Here is a 21,422-nt window from a genome sequence, read left to right on the forward strand (position 1 = left end):
CAAACAAACAACACAAACAGCTGTCTCATAAATGCAGAAACTATCGTCTGTCAGGATGAAAAATTAATTCAAATTAGGTCATTTTTAACGCAAATTAAATCTGCTGTCTGTCTAGGGTATAACTTTTAACATAAAATGATGAATCTTGGGAATTTTTGGCGATTTCTGACACTTGATTTGTCGATTAAGGTAGAAAAACATCTGATGCTATGTTTACATTTACGAAATCCACTCGATTTCATCTGTCAAATCCATAGTTTAAACGTCATGCGTAATCATTGGGTAAGGTCCATATTTACATTAGGCAATTTTTATTGTCAGCTTGTCGGTGAGAGAGGATGTTGAGAGGCAAAGGGTTACCATATGCCTCACCCCTCTCCATAAAACTTACAATTGCCGCAAGGAAAAATGGCTTAATGTAAATATGGACTTACCTGAGGTTACAATTTTTACCATTTGTTACAATTTTTAACCTGCGAAGCGTTCCTTAACCCCAAAAAGTGATAAAACTGGAAGCAATTTTTAAGAGAGTGAGAGAGGAGAGAGAGCAAAAATTCCTTTCTCTCATCAGCTGTTCTGTATATTAGTATACCCAAAATGACAACATACATGTGAAAAAACATATGGTCTGATGGCCGCCTTACCAGACAATTTTTTTCATGTAAAAAATGGTAGAACTGTTTTTTTCGACATTTGTTTGAGGATTATTTGACAATGAAGAAAAAATGAACAAAAACAGAAGAAAAAGGCGAACGCCAACAAAACAAAATAAAAACCGTGAAATAAAAGAAGACATTTGAATTTTTATGTTTCTTTTTGTAATTTCTGGTAAAACTGTTCATGAGAGAGCAATTTTGAGCATATTTGACAGTTTTCTCTTTTACCACTTGATTCATTCTGTTTCTACCTTCAGTTATACAGTCAATATGGAATTAACTATCTGAGCCCCATTATTAATTACATCCTTTCCGTAATTAAATGTTAGTCGTTTTTGGACAAAAAACCCAGTATTTATACTTACATGTTTGCTTTAAGAATAATGCTTGGTTTACATTTACGAAATCTCATCTGGATTTCATTTGACGTTTATCCTATGGATTTGACAGTTGAAATCGAGTGGATTTCGTAAATGTAAACTTAGCATAAGTGTCAAATAAATTAAAACTTTGTCCCAATTTACATTAGGCGAGTTTACTTGCGGCAATTGTCAGTTTGTAGGTGAGAGAGGGGGCTGAGAGGCAAAGGGTTACCATATGCCTCACCTCTCTCTCCATCAAACTGACAATTGCCGCAAGTAAACTCGCCTAATGTAAATTGGGACTTTGGGTTCCTTTTAATAGGTGTGTTCGTTTACTCAACAATTTGTACAAGTCCAGTAACTTCTTGTAATCGACTAAGGTATTTTGCATTGTACTGTAGAGTAAACGAACAACATCCAGTAACAATTCGTACAAATTTTGAGTAAACGAACACACATAATATTTAATCTGCGCCCGAGAGTATGCTTCACCAAAAACAAGAAAAATTTGACAGCAAATTTAAATTAGTCTTGTGCCAGACTATGAAAATGTTCATGAAAATGTTTTGAGCTTATGGGTAAGAAGGGAGAAAGGGAGCTCATTCACCTCCGCTCTCCCCTAAAAGCTAAAATATTTTCATGTGTTATTTTCAGTGTCTGGCACAAGAGTTAACCAATCAGATTTGAGTAAATTTGATGTACACAGACTTTTTTGCTTGATATTGCCGTATTTTTACAAAATGTAACATTTATTTTTAATGGCAGAGGTAATAACAAATCTCTGGTAATGTGAACTTTATTCCCTACTTTTCTTAAAGTACGGTATAACAAAAATTGACTTTAAAGAACGGGCCTGAATCTGTCAAAGGATTTGTCCACCATTAATGCTTGACTATGATAAGTCCCATGGTAGAACAAACCAGCCCCCCTATTCTGTAACTTTTTAACAACTTTACTCATTGTTTATTTTCAACAATTTCATTTGTTTGTTTTGTAGTTGTTACAAAAACCAAAGAAATTTTAACAACTTTTCAATCGATAAAAGTTACAGAATAGGCCTACAGTAGTGCGATTCTCTAACTTATTTTTTGAGTTACCGACAATTGAAATGCTTATAATTTCGGTAATTACCGATGTTTTTCGGTAAGTTAGCGACGAATTCTTCAATTCTTTTACAAGCAAAGAATTGAATCAGTTTTAGCGTTGACAGTTGTCAAAACCGCTTTTCAATTTTCACATTTAATATTAAAAAAAAATAACGCTCTTCGCACAACGTCAGGAATGCATTTGACACTCGCCGTGCGTTAACATTTATGTATCAATTTGTCGACTAGACGGCGGCAAATGGTTGGCGCCGTAATGTCGCCTATCACATTAAATTGACATTTAGAGACACACAAACAAAAAAGTTTCTTTAGTGAAAAAAAACCCAAAAATAATAATAAAATAATATTAATAATAATAAAATATTAATAATATTAATAATAATATTGAAAAACAAATGATTAAAAGAATCGTGTATACAAGAAAAGAAAAATTGAACAACAACAACAAGTATTTACTACGATGAAATGCCAGCAGACAAGGAATTATTTACAAAATCAAAACAACAGCAACAAATTTAGTAACTTTGAAAAGATGTAGTAAAGAAAATAGTGCGTGAATGAAGAAAAATAATCGAATCCAAATAAAAACAATAAAAAAGTTATTGTTTGTTATTTTTATGACATCGAAGAACGATGATGATGACGACGGATATTGATCTATAAATCTATAAATACAATTCCTCTCCTTATTTGTTGTGTACAACGAAGCTTCTATATGTTGCGTATTTGTTGTGTATATTAACATAATTCCCACCAACGACCTAGTAGACCAAGTGTGAACAAGCGAATAAGCAACCATATTACATATTCATTCATATTTTTACGTCGTGTACCGTCCTGCTTGTTGTGTGGGAAGTTTTCCGGCTTGGTTCGAAGAAGATATTCGTTTTTTTCCCAATGTCCCACCGCCATAACCCCAGAGACATATAAATACGAGAGATTAAAAATAAACTATTATTAATTTTGTTGCTATTGTGATTACTGTTATCACCATAGCTCCATCGAAACAATAGGAAGTGAAAAAATACAGCAAAATGTTGCAAAATTTTTGTTTGCCAATTGCAGTGGCCCTTATCGGTAAGTATGCCTAGTAATGGGCTTATTTGTGTATGTTGTTACATATTGTAATGTTTTTGTTTACTTGGCATTTTTTTTGTTGCTCTTTGACCACCCTAGTTCTAGCTGAAACAAAATATACCACCTTATCATGTTTGGTTGGTAGTTGCTGGTGAGAAGATATGCTCTGGAATGCGAAAAAATAAATTCCATTTTTATGTAAGAAAAACATTTGAGGCATATCTGCGCTTAGATTTAGCATCAGTATCTGCAACAACAGCTACAACTACACAGCTAACTTAAAAAGTGAAATTGATTGATTGATTTTTTTGCTTAATCTGGCTCTGGTTCTATCTCCTGCTTCGATGGGTTCTAGCGTTGAGTTGGTTTAGTAGGACAGTTGGAAAGGTGCATTGTGACGTGAGGGTCTGTGTCGCATGGTGGGCAGATGTTTTGCACGGTGCCATCAATTCTTGCCCAATAGGAATTTTGACGACTGTACCATCCCAAGCGTAGTTGAGCCAAACCTATTCTGGCTTGTCGTGCCAAATGACGCTCTTCAGATGCGATAGATGGGGGATGTTCTCCGAGGACCGCATTCACACGACGCTTGTTTATGTTTATCTGCGACTGCATCCTGCTAGATTGGCTGCTGATATAACGTTGGACCTTACTTTCTAGAGCAAAAAGATCCCTCCTGGCATGCCTGAGTGGGGGTGATCAGCAAGGAAAGCATGTCATTGTGTTGCTGCACTGGAAGAATCTTTGTCTCCTCATGACGAGGCACCCTTATGCAGTTCTTAGGGACGCCTTCTGACAGGTTTGAATATTTTTCCACTGCGTTGCACTTATATTCGCGAACAATTGGAGCCACATGGCTTATCAGACCGACCTATGGCCTTATATGTGGTCAACAAGATTTCTTTATCTGCACCCCAAGTGCTGCCACCTAGGATTTGAGGACCTTGTTCCTACATCTCAGCTTGTCGCAGATAACTGTGGCATGCTCGGACGACATGAACATGGTGTCGAATGTGACTCTTAGAATTTAGTGGTAGTTAGTGGTCGGAATTCTGGTACCGTCGACCACGACATTCAACACTCTTCTTACCTGCGTCGTCCATGTGGTGAACAGAGTGGGCGTAGATTTAGTGGCGAATATTTGCATATTCCTCTCATGGAAAGAAGTGATAAGATTAGCAAATAGGAGTTTAGCCTTTCAGAAATGACATCAGGGAGGGTACCTGACGGCAAGATCGTACAACCATTCGCATACCTCCAGATGGCTTTGAGATCATCTGGATTGTTGAGAATACCGGAGAGGGGAACTCCCTGTTCCACTCAACAGGAATTCCAGGAACGACTGTCGTTTCAAACATGGCCGGAGGGTTGTCTGCTTGATGTCCTCAAACAGCGTGGAGTGCCTGACATTCAATCCAATAATTAAGAATTCAAGCGCTATCGCACGGCTTGATCTGTTTGAGTGATCGACTAATATGTGTGGAGATGGCGTGCAGCGCTGTTGTCGTGCTGCGCTGCTTACGGAACATTTTCCACACATCGGGAACGATGTGGGTGGTTAGCGCCAGGTTGAGAACTTTGGTGGGATACTCGACTCTCGGCTCATCCAACTGTTTCAGCATTGCCATGGAGATCACATTAGGACCCAACTCATTGAATGAATTAGCGTTCCTGATGGCATTCGCATTATTAGTCCATTGTAAATTGTGGTGGTTTCTCCTCGGAAGAAAGAGACCTAATGCGACGTAATACTCTTCTCTTCGAACCGTCATTTACGGGGTGCTCGAAAAGCTGTCGATTAAAATAATTTGCGCACCTCTTCGGATCAGTCGGTGTGTAACGTCCCCAAACGTAACTTAGGTCCTATCTTACTTCTTTCCAGGGTTCGAGAGCGACTTAATCGTTGCCCACAAATCACTTATTCCAGCTGCTTTGTTGTAACTCTTCAGATGATTTAGCTAGCCACTTGTTCCGCCTATGCTCACCAACCACGCTCATTTGCTAATCTCGTTGCCTCTACTGGGAAATTTGGTCTCACTTCGCGTATTCGATCAGCAGGTATATATCGAGTGGCTGCAGCATTGATGATGTCTAGAAACGTCCTCTCTGCTACCTGAACAACAGGTAGCGTATCTGACCAACCCTACCAGATACCTCTGCTGTAGTGATTATTGAACTGACCAAAAAAAAGCGACGTGTTGCCAGGTGACGTCATAACGGTTATGTCTGGCGAACTGTGTCATTGACCGTTCAAAACGTAGATTTATTAATCTGCCCAACTAGTACTATTTCCGAGGTTCGAATGCCACAACTCATGATGAGCATTAAATTCCCCCAAAGCCCAGACGGTTATGAAGCGGCCTAATTTTGGGCCTATAACAGTACAGCTATTTAAGCAACTCTAACTTGACAGTTCCACACCTTACGGCTACCCTCCGTACATTCCATGTACAGGAGTCAGGCTCAAGCGGGATAGGTCTGTAATGAAAAGACGGGAGCAATAGGAAAGCTAATTCCCCACCACCACTTCTGGTGCGATCCTTCCTCAGTACGTTGTATCCATCACAACGATGCAAGCTGCAATTGTTGCTGAGCTTGGTTTCCTGTACCGCCGACGACGATTCACTGGATACAACACAGAAAGCTAATGTGGTGTGGTTCCGGGTCAATGTGGTTTCAAAGAACCGGCCGCAGGGGGATTGTCTCCAGTGGTAATGATGAGAATTGGCGTCTTAACCAAGGATTACCAAGTTCATGCTTCACCGCTCGTCCATAAGCTCCAGTGTGACCTTGTCTGGTGGGGTCCTCGTACAGCATGTAGATCGAGTACAATATCAGAGGCTTGCTACGCCATTCTTTCATCCGTACAGTTGTGATGTCACCTCTACTATAAGCTTTGTTCCAGAACTAAAAAGTTTTTACAATTTTTACCACTTTTACACATTTTACCAGAAAAAGCGTTCCCGTACACAAAAAAGTTGTAAAATGTTCACTTCTCTTTAAACAAAAATGGCACTGAATTACGCTCTCTTTAAAAACTTTTTACTCGAAGAATTTGAGCGTGTAAAAAATAGTAAAGTGGTTGCCGGCGTCTTATTGGCTTATACGCTGACTTTGACATTTGATCCACTTTTTTGACGTATTTTCCATTTTTCCGTTCCCGAACTGTTTCAAAAAACTTTTATGTGAGAATAATTTTTTTACAGTTCTCTCTTTTACGAGATTCACTATTAAAAAGTACGGGAACGAAGCTATAATTAGACAGAAGAATTAAATTATGGTTATATTTAGCAACTATATACTCTCTCATCTTGTCTCCAATAGAGGAGGAGATCACAGCCTATAACCTTATTTTACAATTAGGGTTCCAGGAATAGGGTGATGTAGATGTGTAGGGTCAAGAGGGTTTGCACGAATTCAGCATCAGCAGCTCATGAAACATACTTTATTTTCAGTTCGTTCAGACAAGAGCAAACCCTAAATTTCATCAACGTTCAACATCTACAGCAACTAACAATAGTTTGTCTCTTGTGGATGCTGATTTGATCCTCTTAAATGTTCACTTTGATTCGTGATTTTTTGGTCGGAAAAAAATATGCAGAGCATGTTTTCTAGGTAAATTCGGTATTGTAGAACTCTCTGCGTTGGGGACTCATATATTGGGCAATTCCTTGCAATTTTGTCACATATAAATAAGCACTTAAATTGAGTTTAGGTCCACAAGATAAATGATTTAGAAAATTTTCAAGAAAATAATCCATTGTCCATCATTTTACTTTCAGGTACAGCATTTTTGCTAACCCTTTGTGCACCACCAGCCACATCTGCAATATTGCCCACAGAAAGCAAAGTGACATGTGAACACTACGATGAGAATAACTGCACCACAAATGGTGATTGTACACCCAGAATGGAAAATTGTAAAATAGAATCAGATAAACCTTCAAGTTGTTATGTCCTCTGGTCAAGGGATGACCGAACGGGTAAGTAATAGAAAAAAGAAACACCTTTGTTTAGCTTCTTCTCATCTCAAATCAAGTATAATTTCATTTAATAATTTCTTCTATTGTTGTCTTTTGCAGGTGAAGAACACATTAAAATGAAGGGTTGTTTTAGCCACAATTCCGAATGCAATCAAACAAAATGTGTGACAAGCAGTGAACCGCACAAAAAGAATATTTATTTTTGTTGTTGCAGGGAGTCCATGTGCAATACAGAGTTTAAATGGGAACCTACCACAACGGAGGCGACAACACAAGGTAAGTGCAAAGAAAAGCAAGCAAGCAACAGCAATTCTCCCCCTTCTTTGATAAATAATCCTTGTTGTGAGGGGATACAACAACATTCGTGTTTTGTTTGTTTCGCAAACAAAAATATAATGTGGGAGAAAGTCCTTATTGCTGCAGGCAGAAAGGCACGTGCTTTAGTGTGCATTGCAATTGCTGCATCATACACATATGTATTGTTGGATGCATCCACCATGTCCTTACCCAATTTCAATGGTTTGTTTATAGATTGAGTTTTTATGAGTCTCTTTTAAGCCTTCTTTCGTTCGTTTTTTAGTCCTTTTTCCCTTCATTGTTTATGAATGAATTGTGGGGAACAGTGGCGCCAAAGGGAGACAATTTAATTTCGACGTTGGCCTATAGGAGTTAGGATAGGTTAGTTTAAAGGACGCGCAGTTGTCGTACTAGACAGCTACTTCTCAAGGATACCTTGTAGTCCATTATCTTCATCGTAACAGAGTATTGAAAAGTGAAGTCGGAGAAAAAGAGATAATTGTGGATTACAGCGGTGTTCAGAGGGATAGTAAAAAACCAAATTTATTGCAGAGGCGATGGGATTAGCGACTGAGTGAGCATTATGAGCTTCGTCGAACCAATCGCAGTGACCCCAGAGACAGGGAGCTGACACTGGAAGTTAACAAACTGGTTGGTGAACATAAGCGGAACAAGTGGCTAAATCATCTGGAGAGTTGCAACATTGGAGCTGGAATAAGTGAATTCTGGGATATAGTTAAGTCACTCTCAAATCCCTACAAGAAGGAAGATAGGAGCTCAGTCACGTTTGGCGACATTACGCTGACTGATCCCGAGATGTGCACAAGTTGTTTTAATCGACAGTTTGTCGAGCAGAGTACTACGTTGCATTAGATCTAGTCCTGCCCAGGAACCAACGCAATTTATAATAAATGATGTTGCAAATGCCACCAGGAAAGCTAAATCATACAAAGCGTTGGCCATGATCTAATCTTGATGGTAATGCTGAAACAGCTTGATGAGCCAGGAGTATCGCACCAAAGTTTTCAGCCTTGCGCTTGTCACGCATATCGTTTCCGAAATCTAGAAAATGGAAAGGGTGGCGCCCCTACTGAAGTAAGAGAAGGAAGCCAACTCGTATAGGCCAATTTTGCTTTTGTCACCCGTAGCAATTTTCATTGCGTCTTCACTCCTCCCCAGCGTCAGAAATAGCTATCCATTTGCCAATCATCAGCATAGGTTCCGTCTCCACACATATTAGTCGAGGACATCAATCAACGCTGTTTGATGACATCTGTTTAAAACGTTGGATAATCGCACATGCAATTATAATCGTACATGGAATTCAGGAACAAGGTGGGGGTGATATGTCCGGAACTACTTAACCTCTACCTCTTCTGTATTCCAAACCCCTCTAGACAGCATTGTTGTCGTAATGTATGAGGATGATTGTTCGATCTTGGTGTCAGGTATCTTCCCTGATGTCATTTGTGAAAGACTGAACTCCTATTTGACTGATCTTACCACCTTTTTTCACGAGAGGAATATGTAAATATCCGCCACTAAATCTATGGTCACTATATTCACCACAGGGACTGCAGAGGTGAGCACTGATTTGAATGTCATGGTCACTGGTAGCAGAATTCCGACCACTAACTACCCCAAGATTCTAGGGGTCACATTCGACAAGGAACACGGTCCTCAAATCCCTAGCCGGCAGCACTTGGTTTGCAGATGAAGGAACTTTGTTGACCACATATAACGTCTATAAAGGCTCCCTTCATCTCGTCTAAAAAGACTCACTTCAGTTCTTCAGTAAAGACTCTTCTCAGCTCGTACACAGAGACTCCCTTAAGCTCGTCTATAAAGACTACCTTCAGCTCGTCTATAAAGACTCCCTTCAGCTCGTCCATAAAGACTCCCTTCAGCTCGTCCATAAAGACTCCCTTCAGCTCGTCTATAAAGACTCCCTTCAGCTCGTCTATAAAGACTCCCTTCAGCTCGTCTATAAAGACTCCCTTCAGCTCGTCTATAAAGACTCCCTTCAGCTCGTCTATAAAGACTCCCCACAGCTCGTCTATAAAGATTCCCCACAGCTCGTCTATAAAGACTCCCTTCAGCTCGTCTATAAAGATTCCCCACAGCTCGTCTATAAAGACTCCCTTCAGCTCGTCTATAAAGACTCCCCACAGCTCGTCTATAAAGACTCCCCACAGATCGTCTATAAAGACGCCCCACAGCTCGTCTATAAAGACTCCCCACAGCTCGTCTATAAAGACTCCCCACAGCTCGTCTATAAAGATTCCCCACAGCTCGTCTATAAAGACTCCCCACTGCTCGTCTATAAAGATTCCCCACAGCTCGTCTATAAAGACTCCCTTCAGCTCGTCCATAAAGACTCCCTTCAGCAAGACTCCCTTCAGCTCGTCTATAAAGACACACTTCAGTTCGTCTATAAAGACTCCCTTCAGCTCGTCTATAAAGACTCCCTTCAGCTCGTCTATAAAGACTCCCTTTAGCTCGTCTATAAAGACACACTTCAGTTCGTCTATAAAGACTCCCTTCAGCTCGTCTATAAAGACTCCCTTCAGCTCGTCTATAAAGACTCCCTTCAGTTCGTCTATAAAGACTTACTTCAGCTCGTCTATAAAGACTCCCTTCAACTGGTCTATATAGACTCCCTTCAGCTCGTCTATATAGACTCCCTTCAGCTCGTCTATAAAGACTCCCTTCAGCTCGTCTATAAAGACTCCCTTCAGCTCGTCTATAAAGACTCCCTTCAGCTCGTCTATAAAGACTCCCTTCAGCTCGTCTATAAAGACTCCGTTCAGCTCGTCTATAAAGACTCCCTTCAGCTCGTCTATAAAGACTCCCTTCAGCTCGTCTATAAAGACTCCCTTCAGCTCGTCTATAAAGACTCCCTTCAGCTCGTCTATAAAGACTCCCTTCAGCTCGTCTATAAAGACTCCCTTCAGCTCGTTTATAAAGACTCACTTCAGCTCGCCTATAAAGACTACCTTCTGCTCGTTTATAAAGACTCCCCTCAGCACCTCTATAAAGACTCCCTTCAGGTCGTCAATAAAGACTCCCTTCAGGTCGTCTATAAAGACTCCCTTCAGGTCGTCTATAAAGACTCCGTTCAGCTCGTCTATAAAGACTCTCTTCAGCTCGTCTATAAAGACTCCCTTCAGCTCGTCTATAAAAACTCCCTTCAGCTCATCTATAAAAGCTCCCTTCAGCTCGTCTATAAAAACTCCTCTCAGCTAGTCTAAAAAACTCCCTTCAGCTCGTCTCTAAAGACTATCTTCAGCTCGTCTATAAAGACTCCTTTCAGCTAGTCTATAAAGACTCTCTTCAGCTCGTCTGTAAAGACTCCCTTCTGCTCGCCTATAAAGACTCCCTTCTGCTCGCCTATAAAGACTCCCTTCAGCTCGTCTATAAAGACTCCCTCCAGCTCGTCTATAAAGACTCCCTTCAGCTCGTCTATAAAAACTACATTCAGCTCGTCTATAAAAACTCCTCTCAGCTAGTCTATAAAACTCCCTTCAGCTCGTCTATAAAGAGTAACTTCAGCTCGTCTGTAAAGACTCCCTTCTGCTCGCCTATAAAGACTCCCTTCAGCTCGTCTACAAAGACTCCCTTCAGCTCGTCTATAAAGACTCTCTTCGGCTCGTCTATAAAGACTCCCTTCAGCTCGTCTATAAAGACTACCATCAGCTCGTCTATAAAGACTCCCTTCAGCCCGTTTATAAAGACTCCCTTCAGCTCGTCTATAAAAACTCCCTTCAGCTCATCTATAAAAGCTCCCTTCAGCTCGTCTATAAAAACTCCTCTCAGCTAGTCTATAAAACTCCCTTCAGCTCGTCTCTAAAGACTATCTTCAGCTCGTCTATAAAGACTCCTTTCAGCTAGTCTATAAAGACTCTCTTCAGCTCGTCTGTAAAAACTCCCTTCTACTCGCCTATAAAGACTCCCTTCCAGCTCGTCTATAAAGACTCCCTTCAGCTCGTCTATAAAAACTCCATTCAGCTCGTCTGTAAAAACTCCTCTCAGCTAGTCTATAAAACTCCCTTCAGCTCGTCTATAAAGAGTAACTTCAGCTCGTCTGTAAAGACTCCCTTCTGCTCGCCTATAAAGACTCCCTTCAGCTCGTCTATAAAGACTCCCTCCAGCTCGTCTATAAAGACTCCCCACAGCTCGTCTGTAACTCCCCACAGCGCGTCTATAAAGACTCCCCACAGCTCGTCTATAAAGACTCCCTTCAGCTCGTCTATAAAGACAACAATTAGTTCGTCTATAAATACTCCGTTCAGCTCGTCTATAAAGACTCCCTTCAGCTCGTCTATAAAGACTCCCTTCAGCTCGTCTATAAAGACAACAATCAGTTCGTCTATGAATACTCCGTTCAGCTCGTCTATAAAGACTCCCTTCAGCTTGTTTATAAAGACTCCCCACAGCTCGTCTATAAAGACTCCCTTCAGCTCGTCTATAAAGACTCCCTTCAGCTCGTCTATAAAGACTCCCTTCAGTTCCTCTATAAAGACACCCTTCAGCTCGTCTATAAAGACTCCCTTCAGCTCGTCTATAAAGACTCCCTTCAGCTCGTCTATAAAGACGCCCTTCAGCTCGTCTATAAAGACTTCCTTCAGCTCGTCTATAAAGACTTCCTTCAGCTCGTCTATAAAGAGACACCCTTCAGCTCGTCTATAAAGACTTCCTTCAGCTCGTCTATAAAGACTTCCTTCAGCTCGTCTATAAAGACTCCCTTCAGCTCGTCTATAAAGACTCCCTTCAGTTCGTCTATAAAGACTCCCTTCAGCTCGTCTATAAAGACTCCCTTCAGCTCGTCTATAAAGACACCCTTCAGCTCGTCTATAAAGACTCCCTTCATATCGTCTACAAAGGCCCCCTTCAGCTCGCCTTCAAAGACTCCCTTCAGCTCGCCTTCAAAGACTCCCTTCAGCTCGCCTTCAAAGACTCCCTTCAGTTCGTCTATAAAGACTCCCTTCAGCTCGTCTATAAAGACTCCCTTCAGCTCGTCTATAAAGACTCCCTTCAGCTCGTCTATAAAGACTCCCTTCAGCTCGTCTATAAAGACTCCCTTCAGCTCGTCTATAAAGACGCCCTTCAGCTCGTCTATAAAGACTTCCTTCAGCTCGTCTATAAAGACTTCCTTCAGCTCGTCTATAAAGAGACACCCTTCAGCTCGTCTATAAAGACTTCCTTCAGCTCGTCTATAAAGACTTCCTTCAGCTCGTCTATAAAGACTCCCTTCAGCTCGTCTATAAAGACTCCCTTCAGTTCGTCTATAAAGACTCCCTTCAGCTCGTCTATAAAGACTCCCTTCAGCTCGTCTATAAAGACACCCTTCAGCTCGTCTATAAAGACTCCCTTCATATCGTCTACAAAGGCCCCCTTCAGCTCGTCTGTAAAACATCCTTCAGCTCGCCTTCAAAGACTCCCTTCAGCTCGCCTTCAAAGACTCCCTTCAGCTCGTCTATAAAGACTCCTTTCAGCTCGTCTATAAAGACTCCCTTCAGCTCGTCTAGAAAGACTCTCTTCGTCTATAAAGACTCCCTTCAGCTCGTCTATAAAGGTTCTCATCTGGCCGAACACCCGCATTCTCAGGGAACTCACGATGGAAATCTACAGACTTTTATTAATCTCTAAAAAATCCAGAATTATGGTCCCGAAGGTCTTTAAAAATTTCTTATTTTCCTCTTTGGCTGCTTCTAGAAATCTTTAAAATCCGCGTTCAATGCCCCGCTTTAAATATATATATATATATATCCTATAAAATGTTCAACTTTTGTGTTAATATACCCACTGTATCACTTAATTTCATTCAAAACCACATCAGTAGAGTCCTCCTTGCATAGCTGCAACAACATAGTCCTGTTATCCTTGTTGACAATTTGCATGTGTTTCTTCTTCTGTGCAATAAAAAGGGGGAACTTTCATTTTTTTTTTGTTTAATTTTCTCTTTTTCTATGGGAGTTCTTCTGTTTATTTTGTTATTTATTTGTGTATATCTTCTGCTAGTGGGGTTTGAGTGTTTTAGGTTTGTATATAAATATCCATTCTTTATATATATCCACTACTCTTCAATGTTATCGTCAGCTATGTGCTGAAGATACTCACCATGTTATTCACCTGAGTTGGAAAACGGTATAATATGTCTGCCACGTAGTTTGTGACAATTTGTGTCCTGTATTTACACAACAAAGAGAGAAGTCCATTCCGTAATCTCATTCTTTATTTGCAAAAATCAATTACCTAACCTAACAACATCACATTTCTACTTTCACAGTTCCCAAGGAGAAAAAATCCGAAGATACCAATTTAATACTCATCATTATTTGTTCGTGTGCCTTGGCCATTTTGATAACAACAACGGTTATCCTTCTATTCTTGTATCGACGACACAAACAAGAGAATTTCAATGAAGTGCCAACAAATGAAACTGAAATAACCAATACCTCACCGTTGTTAAGTAATAGACCCATACAGTTGCTGGAATTGAAAGCCAGTGGTCGCTTTGGTGATGTATGGCAAGCTAAACTGCACAATCATGATGTGGCCGTGAAAATCTTTAGAATGCAAGAAAAGGAATCCTGGAATACAGAACTGGAGATATATAAGGTAAGATCATATTCCAGCTTCAAAAAGTAAGTAGTAGTCAATGCTCCTTCTTCTTCGTTGCAGTTACCTCGCATGCGACATCCAAATATTTTGGAATTTTTGGGTCATGAAAAACACACGGAAAATATACAACATGAATTTTGGCTTATATCAGCCTATCAGCACAATGGTTCGCTGTGTGATTACTTGAAATCCCATACAATAACCTATCAACAGCTGTGTCGCATTGCCGAATCGATGGCATGCGGTTTGGCCCATTTACATGAAGAAATTCCAGCCAGTAAGACCGAAGGTTTAAAACCGTCCATTGCACATCGTGATTTTAAATCGAAAAATGTTCTGTTGAAAAATAATTTAACAGCGTGTATAGCTGATTTTGGTTTGGCCATGATATTTGAACCGGGTAAGTGGAAATTGTTACTAAAATTAATTGGAATATTTATATGTAATAATACCTATGTTTGCAGGTAAACCTTGTGGCGACACCCACGGCCAAGTGGGCACCAGACGTTATATGGCTCCAGAAGTTCTGGAGGGTGCCATTAATTTTAATCGTGATGCTTTTCTTCGTATTGATGTTTATGCCTGCGGTTTGGTGTTATGGGAAATGGTGTCGCGCTGTGATGCCACAGGACCGGTGGGGGAATATTTGCTGCCATTTGAAGCAGAGGTATGTTATTTCGACCTTGTTGAAGCTCCATCTAGGAGCAATGTTACTTCTTTTACGACGACGAAGATGAACCTCATAAAGGGGTCTTCTGTATGTAGAAGACCTCCTAAAGGGGTCTTCTCTCGGTGGAAGATCTCCTAAAGTGGTCTTCTCTCGGTGGTCTTCTATAGATTGAAGACCTTCTAAGGGGTCTTCTATACATAGAAGGCCTCTTAAAGGGATCTTCTACAAATAGAAGACTCTGAAATGCTTTCCTATAGATAGATTTCCTTCTAAAAGGGTCTTCCATAAATAGGTGTCCTTTTAAATAAGTGTTCTATAGACTCTAAATGGGTCTTCTATAGATAGAAGTCCTCCTAAAAGGGTCTTCCAAAGATAAAAGTCTTCTTAAAGGGTCTTCCAAAGATAGAAGTCCTCTTAAAAGGGTCTTCCGAAGATAGAAGTCATCCTAAAGGTGTCTTCTCTCGGAATTAGATGACTAAAAGGAAGTCTTTATAGCCGAGCTGAAGGTAAGAGAAGTCATTACACACAAGATGTAGGGTCTCTTTATAGAAAGCTGAAGCGAGTCTTTATAGACGAGCTGAAGGGAGTCTATATAGACGAGCTGAAGGGAGTTTTTACAGACGAGTCAAAGGGATTCTTTATAGAAGAGCGAAGGTACTCTTTATAGCCGAGCCGAAATGATTCTTTATAGACGAGCTGAAAAGAGTCTTTACAGACGAGCTGAATGGAGTCTTTATACAAAACCAAAATGTAGTCTTTATAGGAGGAATCCTTATAGACGACCGAAGGGAATCTTTATAGACGACCTGAAGGCGATCTTTATAGACGATTTGAAGGCAGTTTTTATAGACTAGCTGAAGAAGGAAGTCTTTATAGACGAGTTGAAGGGAATCTTTATAGACGAGCTGAATGGAGTCTTTATAGACTAGCTGAAGAATGAAGTTTTTATAGACGACCTGAACAAGGGAGACTTTATAGACGATCTGAAGAAGGGAATTTTCATAGCCGGCCAAAAGGGAGTCCTGATAGACGACCACAAAGAAGTTTTTATAGACGAACAGAAAGGAGTCTTTATAGATTTGCAAAATAGATTATACGGTGTCCTTTGAATCACCCAGAAGGGAGTCTATATAGATGACCAAAGGATTTTTTTATAGACGACCAGAAGGGAGTCTATATAGACCAGCAAAATGGATTTTAGGGAGTCTTTAAAAACGGACAGAAGGCAGCCTTTATGGACGACCAAAAGGGGAGTCTAAAAGGATTTCTATCGACGACTAAAAGTAAGTCTTTATATACGACCAGAAGGAATTTTTTATAGACAAACAGAAGGGAGTCTTTATATATGAAAAAATGGATTTTAGGGAGTCCTTAAAAACGCCAAGAGGGTAGTCTTCATATACGACAAAAAGAGGAATATTTAAAGTAGACCAAAAAGGAATTTTATAGAAGATCAAAGGGAGTATTTATGAAGACCAAATGGAGCTGGAAGGAGACAATAGACGGCGAGTCCTAATATATCTGCTGGGAGGGAACATTTATATTCCCATAGAAGGTTGTATTTATAGACTGTAGGTATTTCAGGTATTTCTACCGAGCCAGAAGGGTGCCTTTATATAATAGTTGGAGGGAGCCTTTATATAAGACCGGAAGAAAGTTTTTATATTCCAGTCTTCATCTTCTTCAGCAGAAAGAAAAAACAAAAGATTTCCCACAAACAACCCATAAAGGACAAGGGGGAGACTTCTTTTGTATAAATGAGTGCAGCCCGATTCTATATTTTGGTTAATGATATGGGACCTACCTTTACATGGACGAGACCGAATGGCGTGTAGCGATAGCGAAGATTTACGTGACTGAAAAATATTCACGAAATGTACATACATACATATGTCAAAATAACGATGAAGGGATTTTTGACTCCATTAAAACTTTTTATGTTGTCGAGGCTAACCATTTCACCACTATCGCACCCGGTGATTTTATGGAAAGTCTTAGGAAACGTATAAAACCTTCATTTAAAATTTTCTATGAATCCTCCCAAAAATCTTTTCACATGTTCGTTAATTTTTTATGGGTCCACAGCCTTCACAAAGTCGCAAACTGAAAATATAATTTTTTTTTCTTAGGGCGAAACCTATAGCTCTGCGTTTTGCGTGTGCGTTCAAAAATACAAAAACAAAATACATGTATTTCAAATTGAAAACAACAACAAATACATGTATTTTGTTTTTGTATTTTTGAACGCACACGCAACACGCAGAGCTATAGGTTTCGGCCTTAAGTAACTAAATAAGGCAAAGGCCACTTCACAGTGATACTTGAATTAATTCTCTTTCGAGTTGAGCTGTTATGACCTAAGAGGCACATTGAAAAATTAGGAATCCACCGAAGTCCCACACATTCAACCACTATGCTATACTATACTTTTCACGGGTGGTTAAGTCCGATCCTCAGCCATATTAGAATGTTATTTTAGTGGATGGACGAAGGCTAAGCTTGGAAACCAGCATTTATACCACAAATCGTTCGAAAATTGTATATTCGAATTATTTATCCATTTTAAAGTCAGTTATTTAATTCCAAACTTTTCCTATAGTCCGATTTGGCTGGCAACCCCATTTTTCAATGCTTTTATTACAAATACTATGGCAGCTTTTTTTCCACCTTTATTTGTATTTGTCCTTCTGTATTATTTTCTTTCAGTTGGGTCAAAGGCCTACTCTCGACGAGGTACAGGAAAATGTTGTTATGAAAAAATTACGTCCTCAAATTTTGAACTCCTGGCGATCACATGCTGTAAGTATTGAAAAAGATCACATTTATATCACACACTATCTAACATACCGCATTTCTTCGTCTTTCCAGGGCATTAGTATTATTTGTGATACAATGGAGGAGTGCTGGGATCATGATGCCGAGGCACGCCTTTCCTCATCATGTGTAATGGAACGTTTTTCACAATTACAAAAATATCCTGTAACGCCGTTTGTAATTAAAAATAACACCAACAATTGTAGTGTAGTGGACATAAAAGAATCGAATATTATTGAAACAAATTCATAGGGTTGGTAAACAACGGGATCACTGCTGGCAAAAAGAAGCACAGTGATGTAAATAGAGTGACAACGGCCGCCTATAAGAAGAAATGCGTTTAGTAGAATTTGATTTCTTTTTTAGAGTTTATGAAAACAAGGCTTTTCTTAAATAACCAACTTGGTGGTATAGAGTTGTGTTCTGTTGTGCTCTGTTCTATTGGGCTTCAAACCTGTTTTACACTACTCTTTATGTTTTTCTTTCCTAACAAATATTATGCTTTTTTCCTTTTTTAACCATAGCTGATTTAAGTTTAATGTTTAAAAACTATAATTTGTTCTTCTTCTTTACATAATTAGCATTAAAACGCCAGTCCGTCTTGTCTAGTCTTTATTATTAATGATTTAATTTGTTTAGTGGTAGAGCCTCTATTCAAAAAGTTTAACCCACACACACATGTTTCAAAATATAATTCGTTTTGTATAATATCTATAATGTAACATTTGTGCAATTATTATATTTCTACATGTGATTTGTTCTTTTTTCTCCTGCCCCTATCTAGACAAGACAAGACTGTACAAAATGAAAGTATTTATAAGTGATTTTTATTCAAAACAATTTAGGTTAAGCAAATAATTTTAATATAGCCTAAACAATCAACTATATATAGTAAGTTTATGTAATAAGTTTTATTCAAAACGAAAGAAAACAAAAAACTGTGACTGATAAAACAATATCATGTTTTAAACACAACCAACCTCCCATAACACAAAACAAAAAGTATACAACAACCGTTTATACATACAAACAAACAAATTTTATTGCAACCGAATCAAAAATGTTTCAAACACACAAAATAACAAATCAAACATATGAATAATTTTCCTACAATAACCATAAATTACACTTCTTTTTTTCTTTTAATTAATTTATTTTTTTTACTTTAAAGTTTTTAATTTTAAAAATATTCAATATTAGACAGTTCTTGCAAGCCGAGGCCGTATATCTTATTGATTTTCATATCAACATACATAGTTCCCAAAATAATAAAAAGAAATACATTTTTCGTTGGATAAATTTGTTGTAACAGCTTTGCAGATATTGAAGGAGATAATAGAAACAAAGTAAAAAGAAATGATCGTTGCAGGTATAATAATTCCAATATGTCAAGTATCATGAGGACTTTGAAATCGAGATGGGCCATTGAAATAAGTTAACAGTATCAATAAGGTCTATGAAGTAATTGAGGACCTACTTTTACCCAAATCGAAGTTGTGTCGGATCAAACAAATCATTGAATGTTGCTGTTCAAGACAATATCAAGATTTAAAAGAATTTCATCATGTGTTTCCGGAGTATATCAGGTATGTAAGTCTTCACTCGGAGACCTTGTGGTTCATTGTGTTCATCCTAATAAAGTGATAAAAAGAAGTTTAAGAAATATATATGTTGTGGACAGAGGGAAGATATTAAAGAATTCCTATATATTGAAGAGTTTAGGTGTTGAGAAGAGAGAGAGAGTTTGACATGATTGATGGTGTAGTTGTTGTTGCAGCAACGCAAAGATGGTGATCCATTTAGAGGTTCCTACTATCTTTATCTTTAAAAAAAAATTAAATTAAATGGAGAATTTTTATTATCATTTGAAAGAACATTCGATGGCATTTATTTTTTGCAGATTATGTCGAACAAATATTGGCCGAGGCTACGTCTAAAACGGTCTGTCCGTAGAGTCCAATTTTCGCTGAATTATTCGAATATTTCGACTGGTAACTGACGAATGACCCACGTGATGTTTTCCACCAAGGCATGAATCGAAGCGGGGTTGTCCGTATACTCTTTAGACTTTACATAACCCCACAGGAAAAAGTCTAACGGAGTGAGACGATCTTGGTGGCCAATCGACTGGTCCAAAATTGATGCGATGTGTGGGAAGTGGCGCCGTTATGTTGAAACCAAATGTCGCCGAGATTACGAGCTTCAATTTCAGACGTCAAATTGTTGCAATAACGGTCGCCATTAACGAGGAAGTCCTAACCGGTATCATTTTGAAGAAATAGGGTCCGACGATTCCACCGACCCACAAACCGTTATTTTTTCTGGATGGAGTGGCAGCTCTTGAATCTCTTTAAGTTGCTCTTCTTCCAAAATGTGGCAATTTTGCTTCGTTACATACCTATAAAGCCAGAAAAGCCAGAAATGTGCCTTATCACTGAACAAAATTAGGCTCAAAACACACTCGAATTTTTGTAATAAAGTTGAACGGTTTGTAAACGTTGTAGAGGCGTAAGCTTTTCCATGATAAAATGCCAAACAGTACTAAACAAAAATAACATCACGCGTGATCTGTCAACAAAAGGATATATACCCTCAGCCAATGTGAGGTGTAACTTTCACCTACGGACATATCGAATGTATTTAAGGCCTCATCAGAATTTGATGGCCCTTTTTGGACATTTGAACTTGCCGACAAAAATCTGGATTAGGAATTAACTGCACTATGACACAAATGTTGAACTTTTGTGGGTGAGGTACCCTTAGCAGGGACCGATATGGGCCACTTTAGAAGTTAAACTAAATTTTGAAAAAAATATAAGGAGATACAAAGTTTGGACCAAATTGGTTGCCCCATTCAAGTGATATCGTCATAGCATTTTAGAGGCATTTTTTTAAATATTGGGGAGAGGTACCGGAAGTTGTGGACCGGTATTGCCCCATGAAACTAAGTTTAGATATAATATGATGAAGATCCAATGTTGGACCAAATCGGTTCAAAAGTTCGAGAGTTATCGTGCTTTCCGACCGCCCCATATAGTGACATAGGGGATTTTTACACCTTTCGGGCTGTTTTCTCAAGAAATATGGACTTGCCCCTGAAAAAAAACAAAAACTTTTACCATCGTAATGGAGGTAGCGAATGTAAATCGCTTCAACAAAAATCAAAGTGATTCGAGAGCAGGCCTTAAAATGAACTTATCCGAAATTTTGTGTGAGAGGTACCAGAGGAAGTAGACAAATATAGTCCATATTCGAACCTGATCTATATCTGGTAGATATATTAGGATGTGCAAAGTATGGATTACATCGGTCACTCCCTTCAAGAGTTATCGTGCGCACAATTTGTCCGAACATTTTTGAACTTTTGTGAGGCAGGTACCTGAAGGAGTAGACCTATATGGCATATCTTCGAATTTAAACTATGTTTGGACAAAATATTACGAAGGCCAAATGTTGGACCGAATCGACAGATCCCTTCGAGAATAATCTTGCGCTCCAACCACTACACACGGTGTCAAGGGGCTTTTTGCATCTTTCAGGCTATTTTCTCAGGAAGTATGGGCTTGCCCCTGATGAAATTTGTACCGTCGTATGGAGGGCAGTGAATACAAGTTGTTGCAACAAAAGTCGAAGCGATTCGAGAGCAGGTCCTATTCTGAACTTATCCGAAATTTTGTGTGGGAGGTACCCGAAGGCGTTGACCGATTGAGTCCATATTGGAACCTCATCTAAGTTTGGTAGAAATTTCACGATGTGCAAACTTTGGATTAAATCGGTTACTCCCTTCAAGAGTTATCGTGCGCACACATTTTCCGAACATTTTCGAAATTTTG

At 39.2% G+C, this 21,422-nt stretch overlaps 1 protein-coding gene across 1 annotated transcript; it reads left to right on the plus strand.

The window, feature by feature from the left end:
- The first annotated feature begins 2,386 nt into the window (after positions 1-2,386).
- put (activin A receptor type 2 punt) lies at positions 2,387-18,712 on the plus strand. The gene is made up of 8 exons (XM_073960155.1): positions 2,387-3,201; positions 6,984-7,184; positions 7,284-7,460; positions 13,771-14,102; positions 14,166-14,505; positions 14,570-14,772; positions 17,482-17,574; positions 17,644-18,712. Exons 1-8 carry the CDS (start codon positions 3,159-3,161, stop codon positions 17,839-17,841), a joined length of 1,587 nt encoding a protein of 528 aa, XP_073816256.1. The 5' UTR covers positions 2,387-3,158; the 3' UTR covers positions 17,842-18,712.
- Positions 18,713-21,422: the final 2,710 nt, after the last annotated feature.

Source organism: Musca autumnalis, unplaced genomic scaffold, assembly GCF_047663935.1.
Source record: "Musca autumnalis isolate F117 unplaced genomic scaffold, ASM4766393v1 scaffold_1, whole genome shotgun sequence".
NCBI classification, from domain to species: Eukaryota; Metazoa; Arthropoda; class Insecta; order Diptera; family Muscidae; genus Musca; species Musca autumnalis.

Bases quoted from the DNA above. Each gene is read 5' to 3' on its own strand.
- put (XM_073960155.1), top strand. From the start codon at position 3,159: ATGTTGCAAAATTTTTGTTTGCCAATTGCAGTGGCCCTTATCG. The intron at 3,202-6,983 runs GTAAGTATGCCT...TTTTACTTTCAG, and splicing joins AATTGCAGTGGCCCTTATCG to GTACAGCATTTTTGCTAACC. The intron at 7,461-13,770 runs GTAAGTGCAAAG...CTACTTTCACAG, and splicing joins AACGGAGGCGACAACACAAG to TTCCCAAGGAGAAAAAATCC.